This window comes from Ambystoma mexicanum, chromosome 5q (assembly GCF_040938575.1).
Source record: "Ambystoma mexicanum isolate Mex_15411 chromosome 5q, UKY_AmexF1_1, whole genome shotgun sequence".
NCBI lineage: Eukaryota > Metazoa > Chordata > Amphibia > Caudata > Ambystomatidae > Ambystoma > Ambystoma mexicanum.
The window spans coordinates 398,201,846-398,220,969 of record NC_090933.1 but is presented as its reverse complement, the minus strand read 5'-3'; the positions used below and the strand labels follow the sequence as shown (position 1 = coordinate 398,220,969).

General features: G+C 43.3%; 1 protein-coding gene across 5 annotated transcripts in view; it reads right to left on the bottom strand.

Annotated features, from left to right (window-relative positions):
* Positions 1-846: 846 nt before the first annotated feature.
* The window catches only part of GREB1L (GREB1 like retinoic acid receptor coactivator), a 1,340,557-nt gene continuing 1,322,279 nt past the window's right edge, over positions 847-19,124 (bottom strand). For all 5 annotated transcript variants that reach the window (XM_069620882.1, XM_069620883.1, XM_069620885.1 and 2 more), the window contains 3 exons: positions 18,173-18,373; positions 6,199-6,337; positions 847-5,145 (listed from right to left, as the gene is read on the bottom strand). In XM_069620882.1, the coding sequence (XP_069476983.1) occupies positions 4,982-5,145; positions 6,199-6,337; positions 18,173-18,373 (504 nt within the window). In that variant the 3' untranslated portion in view covers positions 847-4,981. The remainder of the gene's footprint in view (positions 5,146-6,198; positions 6,338-18,172; positions 18,374-19,124) is intronic.

The window sequence follows — 19,124 nt, the reverse complement described above, 5'->3', positions numbered from 1 at the left end:
TTCTCAAAAACCCCAGCTGCGCATACTCGCGTTCCAGTACCCTGATACAACTCAAAGTCTTGAAAATGAAAGATTCTCAAATAAATGTATTGACAGTCATTAAAGAAAGGCCAAGTGTATTACCTCTGGTGAAACAGGATTTTGGAGCATAAGAAAAAAATAATAAACTGGTGATCCAATCATCCACAAAGAGGACGCGGGCCATAAGGCTGTATCATTGGGTCAAGTCACCATAACTTCACAACGAACAAACAACAATGAGGACTTATTTTTTCTATTTTAATACTTAAATGATTTTCAGATGTTCCCATCTGTTTGTGCATCAACTCTGCAGCAACTACCCATTTCTGGAGTGCTAACAGTATGGAGTCGCACTGCAAACCTCTGTTGACCGATTTGTGCCCTCAGTTCCTTCCAGTAATCTGAAAATGGGGTCCACACCAGGCACATTGCTCTATATAGTTAGAAGGGGCCTATTGTGGAGTGACGTGCCCAAGAACAACGGTGCTGTTGCTGGTAGTGTAGTTAGGTCCGTTTCCTACAGGCCTAAGAAGAGAGAAATAATGGAAACAAATGCATCACTCTCCTTCTGGCTGTAAAGCATGTTTTTGGCAGTAGCCATGTAAAAAACAAATGCATGGGATTCTAGACGACACTGGTGAGATTCACAAGTTGTATATTATGAGAGTGAAAACATGCCAATATAGCATTGGAGGTTTTTGTTTCAATGTAGAAATCTGTAATCACCTGTTAACGCTGGAATGATGCATAATTAGCTACAAAACGATTTAAACAATTGTAGAGTGTAATTATAGATCCCCAACCAAAAAATGTAACGACCAAGAGTTTTTGAGTAAAACATTTATTGCTGTAAAAAGGTAACGCTGCCTGATATTGTACATACAATCATAAACTGATCCTATTTGGTTGCAAAATTTACAGAGCAAATAATCGTCCAATTAAAGCTACATTAATGTCACTTTTGCATGACGCAGCAACTTTCAAATAGTGCAAACACCAGAGAGGAAAAAGGTTACCCAGTGAAGCTGGAGTTACTCCGGTCCCACAATGGGTTCAAATGACCTATTTTGCGGTGGGATTATGTTTCAGTAACACTGGTTCTAGTGCCCCTAAACTCTCGAGCAATTCACCTTTTAAGAGTTAAACAATACTTTTTGCAGCGTTTCAAAGAACATGCGAACGAAAGAACATAGTGCAAACAAAATGCAAGGGAATAGAAGCAATCACAATATCGAGCATGCCCTCTGATAACACTTGAATGTCGCTCCTGGACATCAGTCGGAAAAAGAGTTCTGCGGGCACTCTTCAGCGAACTTTCAGAATGATGCCCCGTTTCCGATGGTCTCATTTGATTTGTCAAAACATACATAAGGCAGTTCTACTGGGAGGACAATTAAAAATGACTTTTAGAAAAATTACTGATGAAGTACACAAAGGTTTTTCTTATAAAATATGCCACAATTACAATATTAGCACAAGCTACCATTTGGTGAAATGTATGCACCCCACCCCGTAAGCTGTAGATCAATATATTATATTTCACTTGTTAACTGTAAACATTTGATCTTCAGTACAAGATAAACATACGATGTAATGGGTTAACACTTGAATTGATTTGGATCGCAACAGGTCCTTTTACTACAGCTGTGCAAGCTATGGAATAAAGCAATACATTGATTGTGACATGAACTACATTTACATTCACTTTCACCAGCACGCACCCAAGCTACGTGGTACACAAACAAGACAAAAGGTAGTCCTCCAAGGTGTGGACTGTGCTACCGTGCCGGAGACCAGCTCCATTCTGAAGACATTCAAAGTTTTTTCCATCTATGCAGGAGCGAATTGATATACGGACCTCAAAAATAGTGACAGGGCTCTAGTGAGAAACCTTCATGCATCGAATGAACCACAAACTTGCACAACAGGTAGGTTTACCAAAACATCTAAGGGGGTTAGATTGAAAGCAGCTTTGTGGCCGTTTGTTCTCTCTGCACCAATGATGCTTGCTAAGAAAAACAGCACAATGAACATAGGCACGCTCGTCCACATTATTTCAGTCAACAAGCTGTCTTCTGGTCAGCAAGAGGCAGGGTGGGCAGCACGACAAACAGCATTCACTAATCCACTCTTTGTACACGCACTTATTTGGTGTCCAGGGGCTAGGATTATCTCATTAAACCAACAACACTGCAGCAAATACAGGTCAAAGGAGCTATGGCAGCATTATACAAAATCATTTAAATAAATGTGTATTCACATACATACTACAAAATCTCTTATTCGTTTGATGTTTTTTTTTTTATTTGGGATTTAACGAGTCCAAAATATTTAGGATTGGGGGACTTCAATTATTCTCAAAATGTGACAAAACATGCGCTCACACTCGTGTGCATGTTTTGGAGCATTTCCGCAGTCTCCTGATTTTTGTAGATTTCCTAGTGCCCATCATCTAGTGTACTGAACCGTGCAAGATCTCCCTTAGTGGGATATTGATGAAAATCCATGACTGCAAAGCAGGACAGGATCTTAGTAGTACAGTTAATGCATGCTCCATATTTTCATTGTGGCTTTTGTTTTGTTTTTTTTTTTTTACAACAAAAGGCATTTTTTGGCCATATTCAACGAGAGCAAAGAAGTGAATGGTTGCTGACGAACTTGGTATTAAAAATATTTTAAGCAATTATTTTGCCACATTTGGAGATATGGTAGTTAAATATGCATATTCATTCACTACCTTTTTAAATACGCTATAAAAATGCTGTAACCCCCCTGGACATACCCACCACTGAACAAAAGAGGCGTAATTCGAATGCACCCCTTTCCCAGTCGCCGGACGGCTTCAAATCACACAGAGCACTGCTCCAGTACTGGTCCTTTAATGCTGGCTTGCTTAGTGTCAATTAAACAAATTGATCTTGAGCACATGACGTCAATTGCTTGTCGAGGTGACAGTCATCTGGACACTGGACCTTTTGTTGTCCAAGTGCAAAGAATGATGTTCCGAGTGCTACAGTAGCACTGCCATATCCGAACACACTGGGTTTACGATTAGCATGCATCCTTTATGATAATAAAATGTATGTGACAGAAATATGATCAAAATGGAAATGTCTTTTGCAGGCTTGGTCAGGCAAGGGACTATGTTTTATCAGACGAGAAACTAATTGGTAAGAGAAAACGGCAGAGAAAATAACACTAATCAGGGAGGGCTTTGCTGGCACACTATGATGCGTCCCCAATTAGCCCACTGCAGTGTGTGGAAGGGGGAACATGTACTATTGTTCCAGGCCAATTTTTCCTTAGGATATTGTGGTCGTCCTCAGAACCCCCATATTTCTGTGCGTTTCCTTTTATCCAATTACAGCCATCGTGGGTCAGTGAACGACATAACTGGAGAAGGAATATTCGTTGGCAAGTAAACATTTCTTAATGACATTCAGTACATGTAACTTTTTCATCCTGTAACGATTTATATTGGCTAGCATCAGAACTGTCATTCCCAAACGGCAAACGATCTGCTTGACTTGCCCTCTGTAGACTTTCATGTCTAGAAAAACAGAAAGATGTGCTTTCACTGTTGCACGGTCTCTCTAGACACACGTTAATGCTGATGGGCAAGTGAACTGCTTTGGCTTGGTCACCAGTTACATGTGACAAAATAAATAAATAGAAACGCATTATTTATATATATATATTTATATATGCCACCTCTTGCAGGTGTCTTTTTCTTTCAGTTTTGGCAGTGAAACATTTACAGTACCTAGACTTGCAAAGGCCAACCAGCCGCAATAAAAGCTAACAAGTAAAGAGTGGAAATGTCCCATTCTAGCGTACATTATCATTACTTTGATTTATAAAAAAGGCAGCTTTCCTTCTGCTGCCACAACACAGTAGAATGGACTCTAGGAATGTGGACTATGGACCACTGTACACTACTGGCTCAGCCATTCCACTTCATGTCTCAGCCAATGGCGCCATGATTCTAGGCCTGAAACACTGACAGGGCTTACTGTGAACTATGGCTGACCTCTCTCATAGCAATTGTGCAAATTTGGTGACCCTTTTGAAACCACTGTGATTTCAGTTTCCTGCCAACCTTGGGACTGCTCAACCGCCAATCCTGAGATCAATACCTCCTTCCTTGACACAAAGGGAATGACCGGTTTCACTTTTTTATACTCTCACCTCCGATCTGCTAATTTTCTTTACTTTGTGCCCGCGTAGCCAAGAGTGCGAGCGATGGTGTGCCTCAGAGGCCGAACAAGCACTCTCAACGCCCGATGGGCATTTACTCATTTGTTCAGGTTTATAAGGACTGTAAACTTTTAACTCCTGTGGAAATTTTGCTAAAACATTTAAAACACACATACACATTAAAAAAGGTACTTCTCCGGAACGAACACCGCACATAAAAAAAAAATAAGCCTTTTTAATACAAGTACCTCAGACAAATATTTGGTAATATCAAACCCCTGAGTTAAACTGTACCACAGTACAGATCTGAAGAGAGACTGGAGCCATCCCAGCTCCGCAGGCAATCTTCAACACATTGTTTCACAACTGGTGCAAATTCCAAGGAGCTCACTCAGTCTGGCACTGGGGCTCATGTGAAAAGAGTTTATCCAGCACATGTTCCAGACTGACGACTTTCATCGTTCAAAACCGAAGTTTGTGAAATATTCCAATCTTATAGCGAGAGCTCTCTTGCTGCCAAGGTCGATCATCCCATTCAAGCTTAAAGGTAAATGGCATTTATAGCTTGCTCTACGATGGTGCCCAGAAGCTTGAATCCAACGTCAACGTCTTGTCACTGAAGTGTCAGTTGTGGGCTGCAATCAGCGCAATTTTGTTTGCATGGATGCTTTAGCAAACGTCTGGTTTGCAACTGGGTGCACTTTGCTCCAGAGTGATTGTACTTTTAATAATAAAAAGGACTAAAGTTTGTCAAAGTTCTATCTCATATATGCCGTCCAGTTAAAAAATATAGCGGCTTGTCATCACTACTGTTTGCTGTTTGAAACTCATCCCGCAATCGAAACTGCCATTCATCTTCCAGCTCCAAGCGGACAATAGTTTGACGTAGTGAGCTTCGATCTTGGCAAATGACACAAAGTGTGGCACCTGTAACGAGAACCAAAGGGAAATTTGAAGCATCATTTGACACATAGAACTAGCATTTACTTTGACATAAGGTTCAGGTTTTGATCACTATGCTGACAATGTTAATGCAGATGTGCAAAGTTGACGAAAAGCGTTCTACTTCGTGCAAAATGGCCAACCTTTGGCCTTCAGTAACCTTGTTTGTGCTGGCACATTGGACATATCGTATTTGAACATCTGTGCCAAATAGGGATAGATGGGAAAGGAGTTTTGCAAAATATCTCCATCATTCTCAAAGGAATGTGCCACCACAGCACACATACCACATGTGAATGGGTCAAGTTGTTGTACCCAGATAGCAGCAACTTATCACTTCATACTGGATCTGGGCCAGGCAAGCTTGCTGGTGGCACCGAGACCAGTAAGAAAGGAGGAGACCTGCAACAACAATGAACCAAAACAGAAAAGGTGCCACAGGGTTGTCTTCCTAAGAACAAACAAATAAGTGGGATCATATGTCCGTCCGTCCGTGAAAGGTCTTGCTGAAACAATGAACAAGCAGAACCAAGGAAGGGCTCAGATCTTCCTACCCCCTCGCCCCCCACACAGATTTTGCAACAAATAACAGGCACAACAGTCAGGAAGACCAGGCCGGGTGTGGGAAGGAATAACACCCCCCAAATAATAACATGGGAACTGGTGAGAAGCAGGAGGTGATTGCCAATGAGGGGGTGCCTGGAGTCTAGCCCAGAAGTTGACTCCTGCGGTAAGATGCCCCCGATCACACCACACCCGTAATGCTCTAGCACAAGTAAACAGCACATGGCTGTTCAGATGTGGGCCATTGATCAAACCAGAGCAAAGCCCCTGTGCAGCTGTGGCCTTCCTGGCTGGGACATAAAGTGATAAAGGTAAAACCCCCATCACTGAAGGAAGCCCTTTCAATTGACTGAATAATGGATCCTCCACATTTGCAAGTGCCAAAAGCATTTTCATTTTACCATACAATATTTTACAATGTTTGCGCTAGCACCAACATGCACAATAGTTAATATTCACAAACAGGGATGTTACCTTTTAGAAATCTGAATTTCTTAAGAAGATCCGCACCCACAAAAGAGTCGCAGAGGTAAAGTAAGAGACCACTGAAGACAACCCCTTCACAGTTCACATTGACAGAGTGCAGTCTCGAACTAACGCAGCATACAGAGACCTAAACCAAACGGAGGCAAAAGAAAGACGTTGCAGTCAAAAGCAAAGACGCAGACTTAATGAGACTGGTGCCTGGACAACATCTACATGCAGTTACTACTGAATCTTTCCATTTCTTTAGCCTGCGTGAGTATGGCTTCCAGTAACCAATGTGGTAGCTGTCCCTGTATATTACGTATTGTGCAGTGTGAGGGCGTAGAAGGAGACTGACAAGGAGGGGTCATTGTTTGTGGCTACAAACCTTTATTATGCAACTTAAGAAAACCTCTCTCTCCCCTAGTTCTAAGGGGCCTGCCCTGCCTCAACCTAGGAAAACTTTAGTGAGCTGTCAGAATGTCCGTCCAAATTACATATTATCCGCCCTCTGTCAGACACCAACTAATATAACCCTAACATTCTAAACACAAGTCTTTAACTAAAGTAGAGTTTGTGTTTCCTTCACCAGGAGAATGACTCCCTTCTCCTGGTGTCTTGCTTCACTCTTATAGTTGCAGCAATTCTCTCAATAGCCCTTCAAAAAGGGCCACAGGAATGTCTCCCTTCTCCTGGTCCTTCTAGAAAAGCTCTCCACGGTGGTCATTAAGCACTCTTCCAGGCTGTCCTGCAGTCGCTGGGGCCTCCCCCTCCTTCTTGCTTCCTGCGCAGCTCTGCAGCAGGCTTGTGGTCTCAGCATTGTTTCTGGACCGACAGTCCACCTTCCGGCGATCATGCCACCAGCAATAAGTCTGTTTCATGCCGGCTCTCGGGACGCTACAGCAACATCCAGTTCTTCCCCTCTTCCTCCCGAGAGATGCGACTGCTCTGGCTGCAGCGTTCCAACTATGAACTTAACGGGCTTCATTCACATACTCCTGGTTCTGCAGTGATAGCCACTTAGTCCGTTCTTGCCTTCTTCTTTATACTGTTGACTCCGCCCATATGCAACGTCAACACCATCTTGGAAAGTCTCTTCTGAATTCTTCATGCCTCCAGTGAGCCACCTCGTTACAGTACTTGGCTGGCTTTGCATATGTTTATTCCATTTGCGTCTGAAGAAGTTCTTCCTACCAGTACATTTTACACTTGTCAGTGTCATGGAATTACAATAACACATGGATCCACTATCAATGTTGGGAGAAAAGGGTGACCATGAGGGTAGAGGTTTATGGGACGGGATTTTAGGGAGGTTTTACCCCAGGTGAATGCGCTTATCCCCAGGATTGGAGTCCCTCCCTATGAGGTCCTCCCGCATATTAGCACCCCTAGGTAGACTATTGGGTAGAGTCCCCCCCTGGTCCCCGAGTGTCAAATGAAAGCCTCCCCACCCCCTGGAAGAAGTGACGAGACCTGGTGAATCGACCCATTATTGATATTCTACTGAGGACTATCAAGGTTCTGGGGCTGGGGCTATCAAGGTTCTGGGGCTGTCCCCAGGATTGGGAAGAGGCTGAAGGGTAGTGCTGTAGATGCCTACAATTTACTACTAGCTATGGCTACTTTAGTGCTCATTGAGTCATAGCTGTCATTCTGACCAGAGAATTTCATTACACATTTAAACAGTGAAGCGTTCACCATTTCTATCCACAGCTGTTGTCACAGCTGTTACAGTTTCTGCCAAGGATGTTACAATCACATTAAATCACCTGATGTGTGAATACCTTCCTTTCATTCATAATCTTTTGTTGTATGTACATATATTTTAAAAGGATATATTCATTCTTTGTGTGTGCTAGGGAGTTTTACTAATGTCCACCTAGGGTAGGACTAAAGAAGACTCCTTTTAGCGTATCGGGCTCCAACTCTCCATATAGGCCTGAACTACCCAAACGGTTTAGTAGCAATGGCTGAGCAGCCAGGCTTAGTCTAGGAGAGAGAAGGACTGTAGTAGAGTACACAGGCCTTTGAGCACACATGCAACCAAGAAGACACTTACACACTTGCAGTTATATATACATTTTATTGATTAATCATACTAGGCAATGTTCAGTCAATTCAGGTTAGAGACACTTTGTACATATACACACATTAGGACGTTTGAAGTTGTAACTCAGTTCAATGGTAAACCTCAAGACAGAATGCAGGCAAGTGAAAGTTTCTTCAGGTTAGCAAAATTACTCCTTAACCAGCAATCACAGAACGATGATACTGGTAGGTAAAATTACTTTACGCACGCTAGTAGAATAGTTGGAAGCAATTTAAGATAAGTAAAAGCACTTTGGCAATTAAACTCAGAATCACTGTTTCATGAAAGAATGAATGAATCAAAGCCAGCACAGAGCAGGTAAGACTTGCATTAATTTCACAGAGGCATAAGGCTTTAGCAATCAATCCCCCATCTAGATAGGAGTGTGTCAGAGTCAGATTCAGGGGCAAAATTAGCAAGGCACAAGCTGTAGAAAGGCAAGAGTTCCAGAGGAAGACTTGTAGCAAGCAAGTACACTTTGTTGGGGGAAAGGGTTCAGGGGTTTAAAAGAAAGCTTCCTGTAGGCACGCAGGTGTTAGGCCCGGGCGAACGTGTATGGGAAACTTCGCAAACACACAAATCAGCACTCCAGCAACACAGGTGCAGCAAAGCAACTCTAGGTAAGTTCTACCTTAAACGTAAAGAAGAGGATGCAGCACGATGTCTCCACGATGCAGCAGACACGGTCACCAAATTCTTAGTCGGGCAGCAGCAGTCTAGTTTGGGGGGTGGGTGGGACCAACAATGGATTCTTCTTGGTTCTGTGGTTTTGGCGCCCTTTTCAAAGCATTAGTTAAGAACGGTTACCGACCAGTCAATTCAGCTTGCTCTCTCAGTACAGCACTTCAAAGCGGGGCACAACGGTCACAGGTCTCAGGGTATTGGCGAATTGCAGCCAGAGAAGGTCACAGCTCGTTGAGGGATGGCACAAAATGCAGGACATCTTGAGACTGGTTGGTCCTACCGGTCTAAAGGAGGAAGACGTCCAGACTGGAGCTTCCCTGTCGCTTGGAAAAGAGGGCTTGAGCCGCAGCCACTCAGATGGCTCTGCAGTCCCTGGAGGTTGCTGCAGACATCCTCTTCAGAATGGATCTTCCAGTGGTCCACTCTGGCTTCAGCATCAAGACTGTTGTCTTTTATGCAGGAACCCAGCCATACAGAATGCATGCTTCCATTTAAGCTTGGGTGGGAGGCACCCAGTTTGAACTGGATCTAGGCAGGCTCACTGGAGTACAAAAACTGGAGGAGTTTGTGTCCTCTCAGATTCTTATCCTCCCAGACACGCTGGCGCCTTTGGGCAGTGTTCACAAAGGGATCCTGGCGAAGACAAACAAGGACCAAGAAAGAACAAACCATTATGAGTTGGTGAAAAAACAAGACAAGAACCATTTTGGATCAATTGTGTCCCATGTGTACAATACCGCAGCTGCGAATGCAGCCAGCGATGCAAAAAGGGTAGAAAATCATCCACTGTCACCAGCCACTCAGATGGATTACTGTAACTAGAATATTACAAGAGAAGTGAGAAAAGGGCTACAAAGAATCCCCTCAGAACTCCCCATGAAGTGGGGGGTGCTGATCTCCCAAAGAAAAGTGTACGTAGGATAAAACGTAGCCCCTTATCCTTGGGAACAGTAGTTCTTACAAGGAAAAATGATAAAAACCAAAAACGGAAGCTCAAGGAGCTTCCAGCTACACCAAACAAGTGTTAGATTTCTCTTTACTGCATCTTTCCTTCCATTTCTATGGACCCCCAAACTTTTTGCTTTTATTTTTGATCCTGACCGGTCCTTTTTACAGTGCAGAGTGAAGTCTTAAAGGAATAGTGCGCTCAAAAATATTATTGTCCTAACAGATGGGCAATAATGAAAAACATGCATTAAACATAATTTTAATGAACGTTCCCATGTAAACTTTTGAGCAAACGAGGCTCAACGAGTTTACATGGGAGCATCCATTTCGCCATTTCAGGCAGCCTCCACAGCCCATCTTAACCTCTGCCCCACCGGCACTAAACAAGAAGCAAAAGCCCCCTACTGGGAGCTTTTGCTTACTGCAGTCAGAGCAGAACTGTACATGAGCTTGGGAGGCTGCCTTCACTTTAATTTTATGTTTTCGGTGCGCCCCAAGCACAGGGAAGCACAGAAACGTAAAATGAAAGTGAAAAAAGCAAAGGCGCTGCAATTATAAATACAACATTGTTTTATTTGTGGTTGGAAAACCACGGCAATCACAAATACAACAACGTTGTATTTCTGACTGCAGCGGCTTTCGCTTGGAGTCTCCTCAGACCATGTAAGAACCCACATAAAGGAAGAGGTCAACAAGATGCTTGATCTCAGGGCAATGGAGCCATCTACAAGTCCATGGTCTAGTCCAGTTGTACTAGTGCCAAAGGCAGGATCCAAGGAGTTGAGATTCTGTGTTGACTATAGAGCCCTAAATGCAGTCACCAAGACTGATGCCCATCCTTTACCTATGACAGATGAACTGGTGGACAAGCTTGGTTCAGCCAAGTACCTCAGTACATTTGACCTAACATCAGGCTATTGGCAAATAGCTCTGACAGACCATGCCAAGGAGAAAACTGCATTTTGACCCCAGCAGGCCTCTACCAGTTTAAGGTTATGCATTTTGGATTAAAACATGCACCTTCTACATTCCAAAGGATGGTGAATCAAGTTCTGAATGAGATGGAGGACTTCTGCATGGTATACTTGGATGACATTGCAGTGTTCAGCCCTACTTGGAAAGAACATGTTGACCACTTAGGATATGTATTGCATGCTCTTGAGAAGGCCATCTGACCATAAACAAAACCAAACAACAATCTAACTCCATAGAAACTACCAACACTCGCCCCCCCCCTCCCAACCCAAGAGCCACCTCCATCCACACACCTCAAAGCAGCCCTCATTAATGTGCGGTCCATACCTGCTCATGCCACAGAAATTCATGACCTCATTATTGAGCAACAACGTGACCTACTCATAGTGACAGAAACCTGGCTCCACCAAGCTTCCGGCCCATCGCTCTCCATTGCCATTACCCTGACTACACCATTCTCAGAACAGACAGAACAAAATCAGTAGGTGGGGGAGTAGCCATTATCTCTAAAGCCCATCTCAAAATAAGAACCAGCCTTATTGAGAGCCCAGTGGGCTACGAAGTCCTGCTAGCTAAACTAGCTACGGACCACAAAACCACTGTAAACATAACCATTTACAGAGCACCCAACACCATATCTCAACCAGAATTAGACATACCACTATTGTTAACACCACTTATTAAACCAAACACAAAATGCCTAGTCCTAGGGGACCTGAATCTAGGATTTAACGACCCCAAGACCACAAAGCAGATGCACTACACAGTGCACTTAAAGACATGGCTTTCACGCAACTCGTGAACGCCCCTACCCATACAAAAGGGAGATCACTAGACTGGATACTACATCTCTACACTATAATATCCATAGACTCCATCACCCCGGTACCCTGGTCAGACCATCATTGCGTAAACTTCACTATCCTGTGCAAAAAAACAGACTTACCGAAAACGGTTGTTGAAGAATCCTATGTAACAAGAAACATCCGCAAACTCACAGCAGAAAACATCAACCCCCTATTAGCCAATGCCCTCAATAACAATAGAATTACTGCCAAAGAACCTTGTGCCCTGGCAGACCATTACCATAACTGTCTTATCAGTACAATTGACGCCCTAGCACCCTGCGTTGTTAAAACCAAACGTAAAGACAAAAAGTCCTCCTTTTGGTTCAACGAGGAATTAGTCTCTCTTAGACGGATCAAAAGATCGCTTGAACACCGCCTAAAGAAAAACCACACCCCAGAAGCTCTGGAAGAATTCAACTCTGCAAACAAAACCTATCAGCCATCATCGCCCATAAAGCGGATGCCTCCAATACTAGAATTAGTAATGCGGCCTCCGATAGCAAAGAGCTATTCACCATACTCAAGGAGCTGGAGAATCCGATCCCCATAATTAACCCAGTCAAACCAAGTAAAGAATGGTGCACCACCATCCAAGATGCCTTGGCCACTAAAATTAAACTATTACAAAACAAAATTATCTCCAAAAGAAACCTCTTGTCCGACAAACACTCCACCGCCAACCAGATCTCCACGATCATAGAAAATACCGCCCCCCTCTTCAACTTCACACCAGTCTCTCATGATACAGTACTTAATACTATAGCCAAACTTAAAGCGTCCAACTGCAAAGGAGATAACTTTCCAGCACACCTAATTAAACTCTGTGCCCCCACTCTCACGCCTATAATCACTAACTTTGTAAATACCTCCTTCTCCACAAATCAGGTCCCAGTCAGCATTAAAGCGGCTTGGGTCACCCCTCTACTAAAAAAAAGCCCACACTAGACCCACTAGTGCCCACAAACTACCGACCCATAACGACTGTCCCATTCTGACTTAAAATCATTGATAAAGTAGCTTACAACCAACTACAAACTCACCTAGAACAAAATAATCTGCTAGGAGCCAGACAATCAGGCTTTAGGCCTAATCACAGCACTGAGACAGCCCTCCTGGATCTTAAAATCCAAATAGACTATTAGAGATTCAGGCAAACTAGCCACACTACTGCTACCGGACCTATCAGCAGCATTCGTCTTGGTAGATCATGACAAACTATGCAACACTCTAAAAAAAGATTTTAATCTTTCCAACAACGCCACACACTGGATCAAATCCTTTCTCACTGACTGTACATCCAGAGTTGCCATTGGAAACTTTGCAGCGGACCCCATAATAGTACCCATTGGAGTCCCCCAGGGATCCTGCCTCTCCCCCACCCTCTATAATGCATATACTAAACTTTTATTCTCAGCCTTAGACGATATGGGCGTCATTTACACCAATTTCGCAGATGACACACAGATCCTCATCCCTATTACAGGCGACTACACCCAAGACACCCTCACCATTAATAAAGTTTACTCCATAATCCAAAACTGGATGGCCCTGAACAGTCTCTGCCTAAATGATGAGAAAACGGAGGTCCTCATTGTGGGCTCCCAAAAAAGAATAAGCACCCTCCACCCAGACTACTCTCACATTAATGTCGACGGTACCCGGATCCCAATACTTAAACAAGTCAAAACGTTAGGTGTCTACATTGACGCCAACCTCTCCATGCATAAACAAATAGCCGCCCTTTCCTCGTCCACTTGTCCACAGCCTACACAGCAAAACTTATTGCACTCAGTCGCCAATTTCTCACCCCTGTAAATTGCATCACCCTGGCTAGAGCCCTAATCCTAACAAAACTAGATTACTGTAACGTCGTTTTCCTAGGAACCTCCAAAACCAATTTAAACAAAATCCAATTACTACAGAATAAAGCCCTCAGAGCAGCTTTAGGGATAAAGAAATCTGAACATATATCCAGCACTAGAAGGGAAAACCACTGGCTGCCAATTGAAGCAAGGATCATATTCAAAACCCTCAGTATCGTCTACAAATGTTCCACCAACAAAGCGCCCAGCTACCTCAACAACTCCATTAAAAAAAAATGTCATGTAGGTCGCTGAGATCTAATAATATGGCCCTCTTAGAAGTTCCTCAATACAAATACAGCAGAGCAGGAGGAAGTAGTTTCAAAGTTCTAGCCCCTTCGCACTGGAACGCACTACCTCCGAGTATCAAAAACGAGGGTTCCTTACGAAAATTCAAAAAAAGCATTGAAAACCTGGTTATTCAATAAATATTAACCGCTCAAGCCCTACCCTCCCATGACCAATTACACTGCTTAGGGCAGCCACAGTACTGCAAATAAGGCTGAAACAAAATGGGAAGGGCTAACTGACAAATTGGAATCTGGTATAGGACTACATGATATCTTGTAACCTATGTATGAAGAAAATTGTATTATTTGTATTGTAACTGCAACATTGTATAATAATGAGCTAAATCTCCCGTATCTTTCGCGGTGATACCCTAGGGTCTGGGCGAGTAACAAATGTAATAAATAAATAAAATAAAAATAAATAAATAAATTAATAAAGGCAAGTAAATGTCAAATTGGTCAGAGCAAAGTGAGCTACCTTGGACATGAGGTAGGGGAAGGTGAGATAAGGCCATTGCCTAGCAAAGTACAAGCTGTACAAGAATGGGCCACCCCTACTACTCAAACCCAAGTGAGAGATTTTTTAGGTCTCACTGGTTATTATAGGAACTTCATAGACATCTATGGGACCATAGCTTCTCCCTTAAATGTGATCTCCTCACCCAAATTCCCCCAAAAAGTCAGGTGGAATGAGGAGTGCGCTAAGGCATATGAAGGATTTAAGAACGCCCTTTGTCAAGCTCCAATCTTAAGATCTCCTGACTATAGGCAAACATTCATTCTGCAAACAGATGCTTCCAATACAGGTATAGGTGCAGTTCTGAGTCAGCTGGTTGAGAAAGGTAGGGAACACCCCCATCTGCTTCATCAGCAGGAAGCTGAAGGAACCTGAGGCAAGGTGGGCAACCATAGAACATAAGTGTTTTGCCGTTGTGTGGTCTCTGAAGTTCAGACCATACTTGTATAGATCTACTTTTGCGATTCAGACAGAACACCAACCCTTGAGATGGTTAATGCAGATGAAGGGGGAAATTCCTTAATTGTTAAGATGGTCAATCAGCCCACAGGGGTTTGATTTTACCATTGAACACAGGTCAGGGTGTAATCACCAAAATGCTGATGGTCTCTCCAGAATGGATGACCGACTGGAGTAAGGAGATTCATCCAGGGGTGGATTAAATCTTCCTGTCCCTTAGTCTGGGGGAGGGGAGGCGAGTGTTAGGGAGAATTCTCAAAAATGTGCTAATTCCGTTCAGTTTAGAGAGCCCCAGCAACTTTGCTGGATTTTGAGGACTTGATTTTTTTACCTGGAGAGAGTGTGACCCTTTTTCCACACTCTCTCATGTGTTTTGAAATGTGTTTTACTCTTGTGTTTTCTTTGGTTATGCAGTCTGACCAACTCCATAGGCATCATCTTTTCATTTGTGTCACACAAAACCCTGAGTGCAGTGGCACAGTAACACCTTTTCAGGCTTTCCCAAGGTTTAAATACATTCTCTGGGATAAACTACTGTTTCCCAGAGTAAGTAAAGTGAAACTGACTTTACTAGTCTTTTTAAATTCCTAAACCCAGCACAACCTATCTTACAATAGAGTGCTGGAGGGATTACTTAGTATCCTGTGTGTCTAGATACTAATGTAGCAGTCAAATACTACCCGTTCCTCTCAGAATGGCTGGTGGCAGTGGTTTTACAACAGACTACCATTATTTTTCCCAACCGCGAACACCGGTAACGTTAAATCGTGGGAGCCATGTTTTTCAAATGGCGTCCTAGCCCCCTCTGTAAAAACAGGTGCTGGTCTTCTAGAGTTTTAGGTTTGGTCCCTTTGTTCCTTCGCCTTTGGCAGGCTTCAGGAGTTAAGACCGCCTATGGCGCCCGATGGTCTGGAGTGGGCAGGAAGTGAGGGAGGTGCCCGAAACTCCCTGTGCTTAGTCTCCTAGTGGACCCAAATGCATTCTGTGGTGATTGGCTGGCTAACTGTCCGGCATCGACGGCCACCCTGCTGGGTGAATGGCAGCTAGGCTGGAATGAATGGGAGAGGACTGAATAAAAGGCGAGTCTCTTGGCTTGGAAGGCAGAGTCGAACACTGGAGCGAAAGAACCGAAGACGAGCTTGAAGAGGACGGCTGCTGCAACTCCTGGACCCTTGGTTTGCCCGGTGAAGCCCTGCTGCAGGTCCGAATCGCCAAGTTCATCTCAACAGAGAAGCCCTGCAAGGACGACTTCTCCCTTTGAGTTGTTGGGACCAATCAATTCGACACTAAGCCACCTGGATACCAATCTTGGAGCTAGTTGTATTTTCCTCAGAGTGCTGCAGGAAAACCGAATAACCAGGGAGAGGGACACCAGCTTGTTTGCTTGACTACAGCTACCGGAATTGAAGATTTGCCAGTTGCCAGCTTTTTGACCAGTCGCAGTGCAGGGGTACCCCAACGTCCCCCCTTTTCTCCCCACGACTGAGGCTCAGGAACAGCGAGATTTGCAGGAACTGCCAGGAACAGAGGTCATCAGCTGCATCTTTTTCTTCATTTGTAAAGGTACTGTAAAATCAGAGTACTTACCTCTCGCGGTGAAAGTGCTTGAAACTTTCCCAACTCACAGACTTAATCAGCTTGTGACCCAACATATGATTACCAGAACTGCTTTATCCTAGCCAAGACTTTAGCCCATTGGCTTTGGCCTAGCCTATTGAATTGAATTGAATTGACTTCTGGTCAACTCTAAATATTTGCACTGTCTAAGAATAACTGTAAACTTTCATGTTCTAATAATCCTTGCCCTTTACTCCTCTTGAAATAGTGTTGAAGTGTATTTGTGTATGATATATAATTGCCTCCTACTTATGAATGTTTTATAACTGACAAATAAATTATAAGTATTTATCAAATAAACCTTGAGTGTAAGTTTATTTGAACACTTGTGATTGAAGATCTCTGTGTAACATCATTACAGCTCACATTCCCTCTTGAGATAAGCTTGGCTGCTCAGCTCTGCTACCAGAACTGTGTAGTACAGAGTTATACTAAAAGTTGGTTTTGCTTACACCTGTAGTCCTAGTTGTGTGTAGTGGCCCAAAAGGGTACTGCATACAAACTTTGCCTAACACCCAACACAAAACACTTTTTGTAATCTTATACTAGTCCAAATCGGCTTTGGAAACAAGGTAAGCATAATAACACAACATATACATCTTTGTGTCGCCTCACTATGTTAGGGAGAATTGTCAGAAATGTGCCAATTCCCTTTCTACCTTAGAGACCCCACAGCACTTTTGCTGGACTTTAGGACTTTTAATTTCTAACCTGGAGAGAGTGAGACCCTTTTCCCACTCATGTATTTTCCTGTGATTTGGACACTGTATTTCTTTTGACTATTGGAGTCTGACAAACTCCACAGGCATCATCTTTACATTGTGTCACAGAGCACCTTCAGTGCAGTGGCCCAGGGAAGTCTCTTAGATTTCCCAAAGGTTTAAATACCTTCTCTTGGTGAAACTATTGTTTCCAAGAGCAGTGAAGTGAAATAGACTTTACTTACATTTTGTAACTTTCTAGACCCAGCACACACTATCTTACAATAGGGTGCTGGAGGGGTTACTTAGTATCCCCTTGGTCTAGTTTCTCATGTAACATTTTTATGTTACCCTTTCTACAATTAATGGCTGGTGGCAGTGGTTTACTTTTTACTACCATTGTGTGTTTTTACCTCGGGCTGCAATTGCAGCAAGACGCCCATCGGTGCCCATTTTGTCAAAATGGCCCAGGTCTTTTCTCGCCATTTCTTGTTGGGAAGGTCCTTCTTGAGATTTACTCTGTGCGCCAAACCAGGTTTGGTCCCTTTGTTTCTTTTGTTTTTGCCATGATTTACGAGTGAAGCCAGCCTCTGGCTCCAGCATGTCTGGCAGGGGCAGGAAGTAAGGGAGGTGATCAAAACTCCCTGTGCTTAATCCCCTTGGTTACAGCAATGTGATTGAGTCCATGGAGGACAGCCACCCTGCTGTGTGATTGACAGCTAGGCTGGAATGAATTGGGAGAAACCTGCATTCAAGTCAAGGCTTTTGGCTTGGAAGGCAAAGTCGACCGGAGGACGAAGGAATCCAAAGAAGAACTTGGAAGAGAAGCTGGTTTCCTGGGCGGGGGCACAGTATGACAAAGATAGGTATCTTAGAAACAGCGATGGTGGTGATTCTGCACAACAAAAAGCACTTTAATATAACTGTTTCTAAGTATCATGAAAACATACATATTCAGATAAGTACCTAAAAGCCTAAGGAAACAGAACCTACCTCTGGGCCAACATTTAAATAGCAGTCAATGGACAACACAGGATTTTTAAAGTTGTTGACGGCCTTCGGGAAGAGCTTGTAGGTAGCATGCTGTAGAAACCTTTCCAGAAGAAATTGGGCGGGGGCTGCCAGTAGAGTTTGCTCACTGTCTGGGGCACACACATAGTGGGACGGTGGGATGGGAGCCAAACCATCCGATACCTGTAATGAAACGTTATGAAAAGGATATCAAAACCTAACTGAAAACCAACACTAAGACAAACCCATGGCATGACAGATTGCACTACTTGCAAATGCTACACAAGAGCGACGGATACATGCTTCAAAAAATCCTAAATGTTTCCTCAAGTCCAGTTTATACCACACTACAGGAGACAGCACATTTACACCACTTTTACAAAGGGAACTTCTAAAGAGTTATACGAGAGAGCAGTCAATTATGTACATGTGGCTGCTTTTTTCTTTTTTGAAAATGAGAATTCTACCAAACAATGGAAAACTGTAGATTTTCCCACCACGATAAATGTAACACTGGAAAAGGAATTTGGTAAAAAAAGCTCTTGGGAAGAAAATGAGAACATACAAATTACGCTTCAACCAAGCTGCACATTTGTGTTTATTTTCTGTGGTGCACCAGCCTTTCAACAGCCCACAATTTATCCCAGTCTCTCTCAGGTCTCTTCAATACTGGCCCCATATCCCATCTTGACGTGCCTGGCAAAATTGGCAATCCAATGGCCTTTGCATCCACAAAAAAAACACCTTTATTTCAATGTTACTTTGTAGCCACCTCTACTCTACTGAATACATGTGTCCTCCAAATATAGCAACATAGCTAACAGCAATACCCGCCACTGCAATACTGGTACCAACAGCTTGTGCATTAAAATCCAAAAAGTTTAATTGCTGATAAAATGGATTCTTAGTCACTGAATGCTCTTCAATTCCTGTT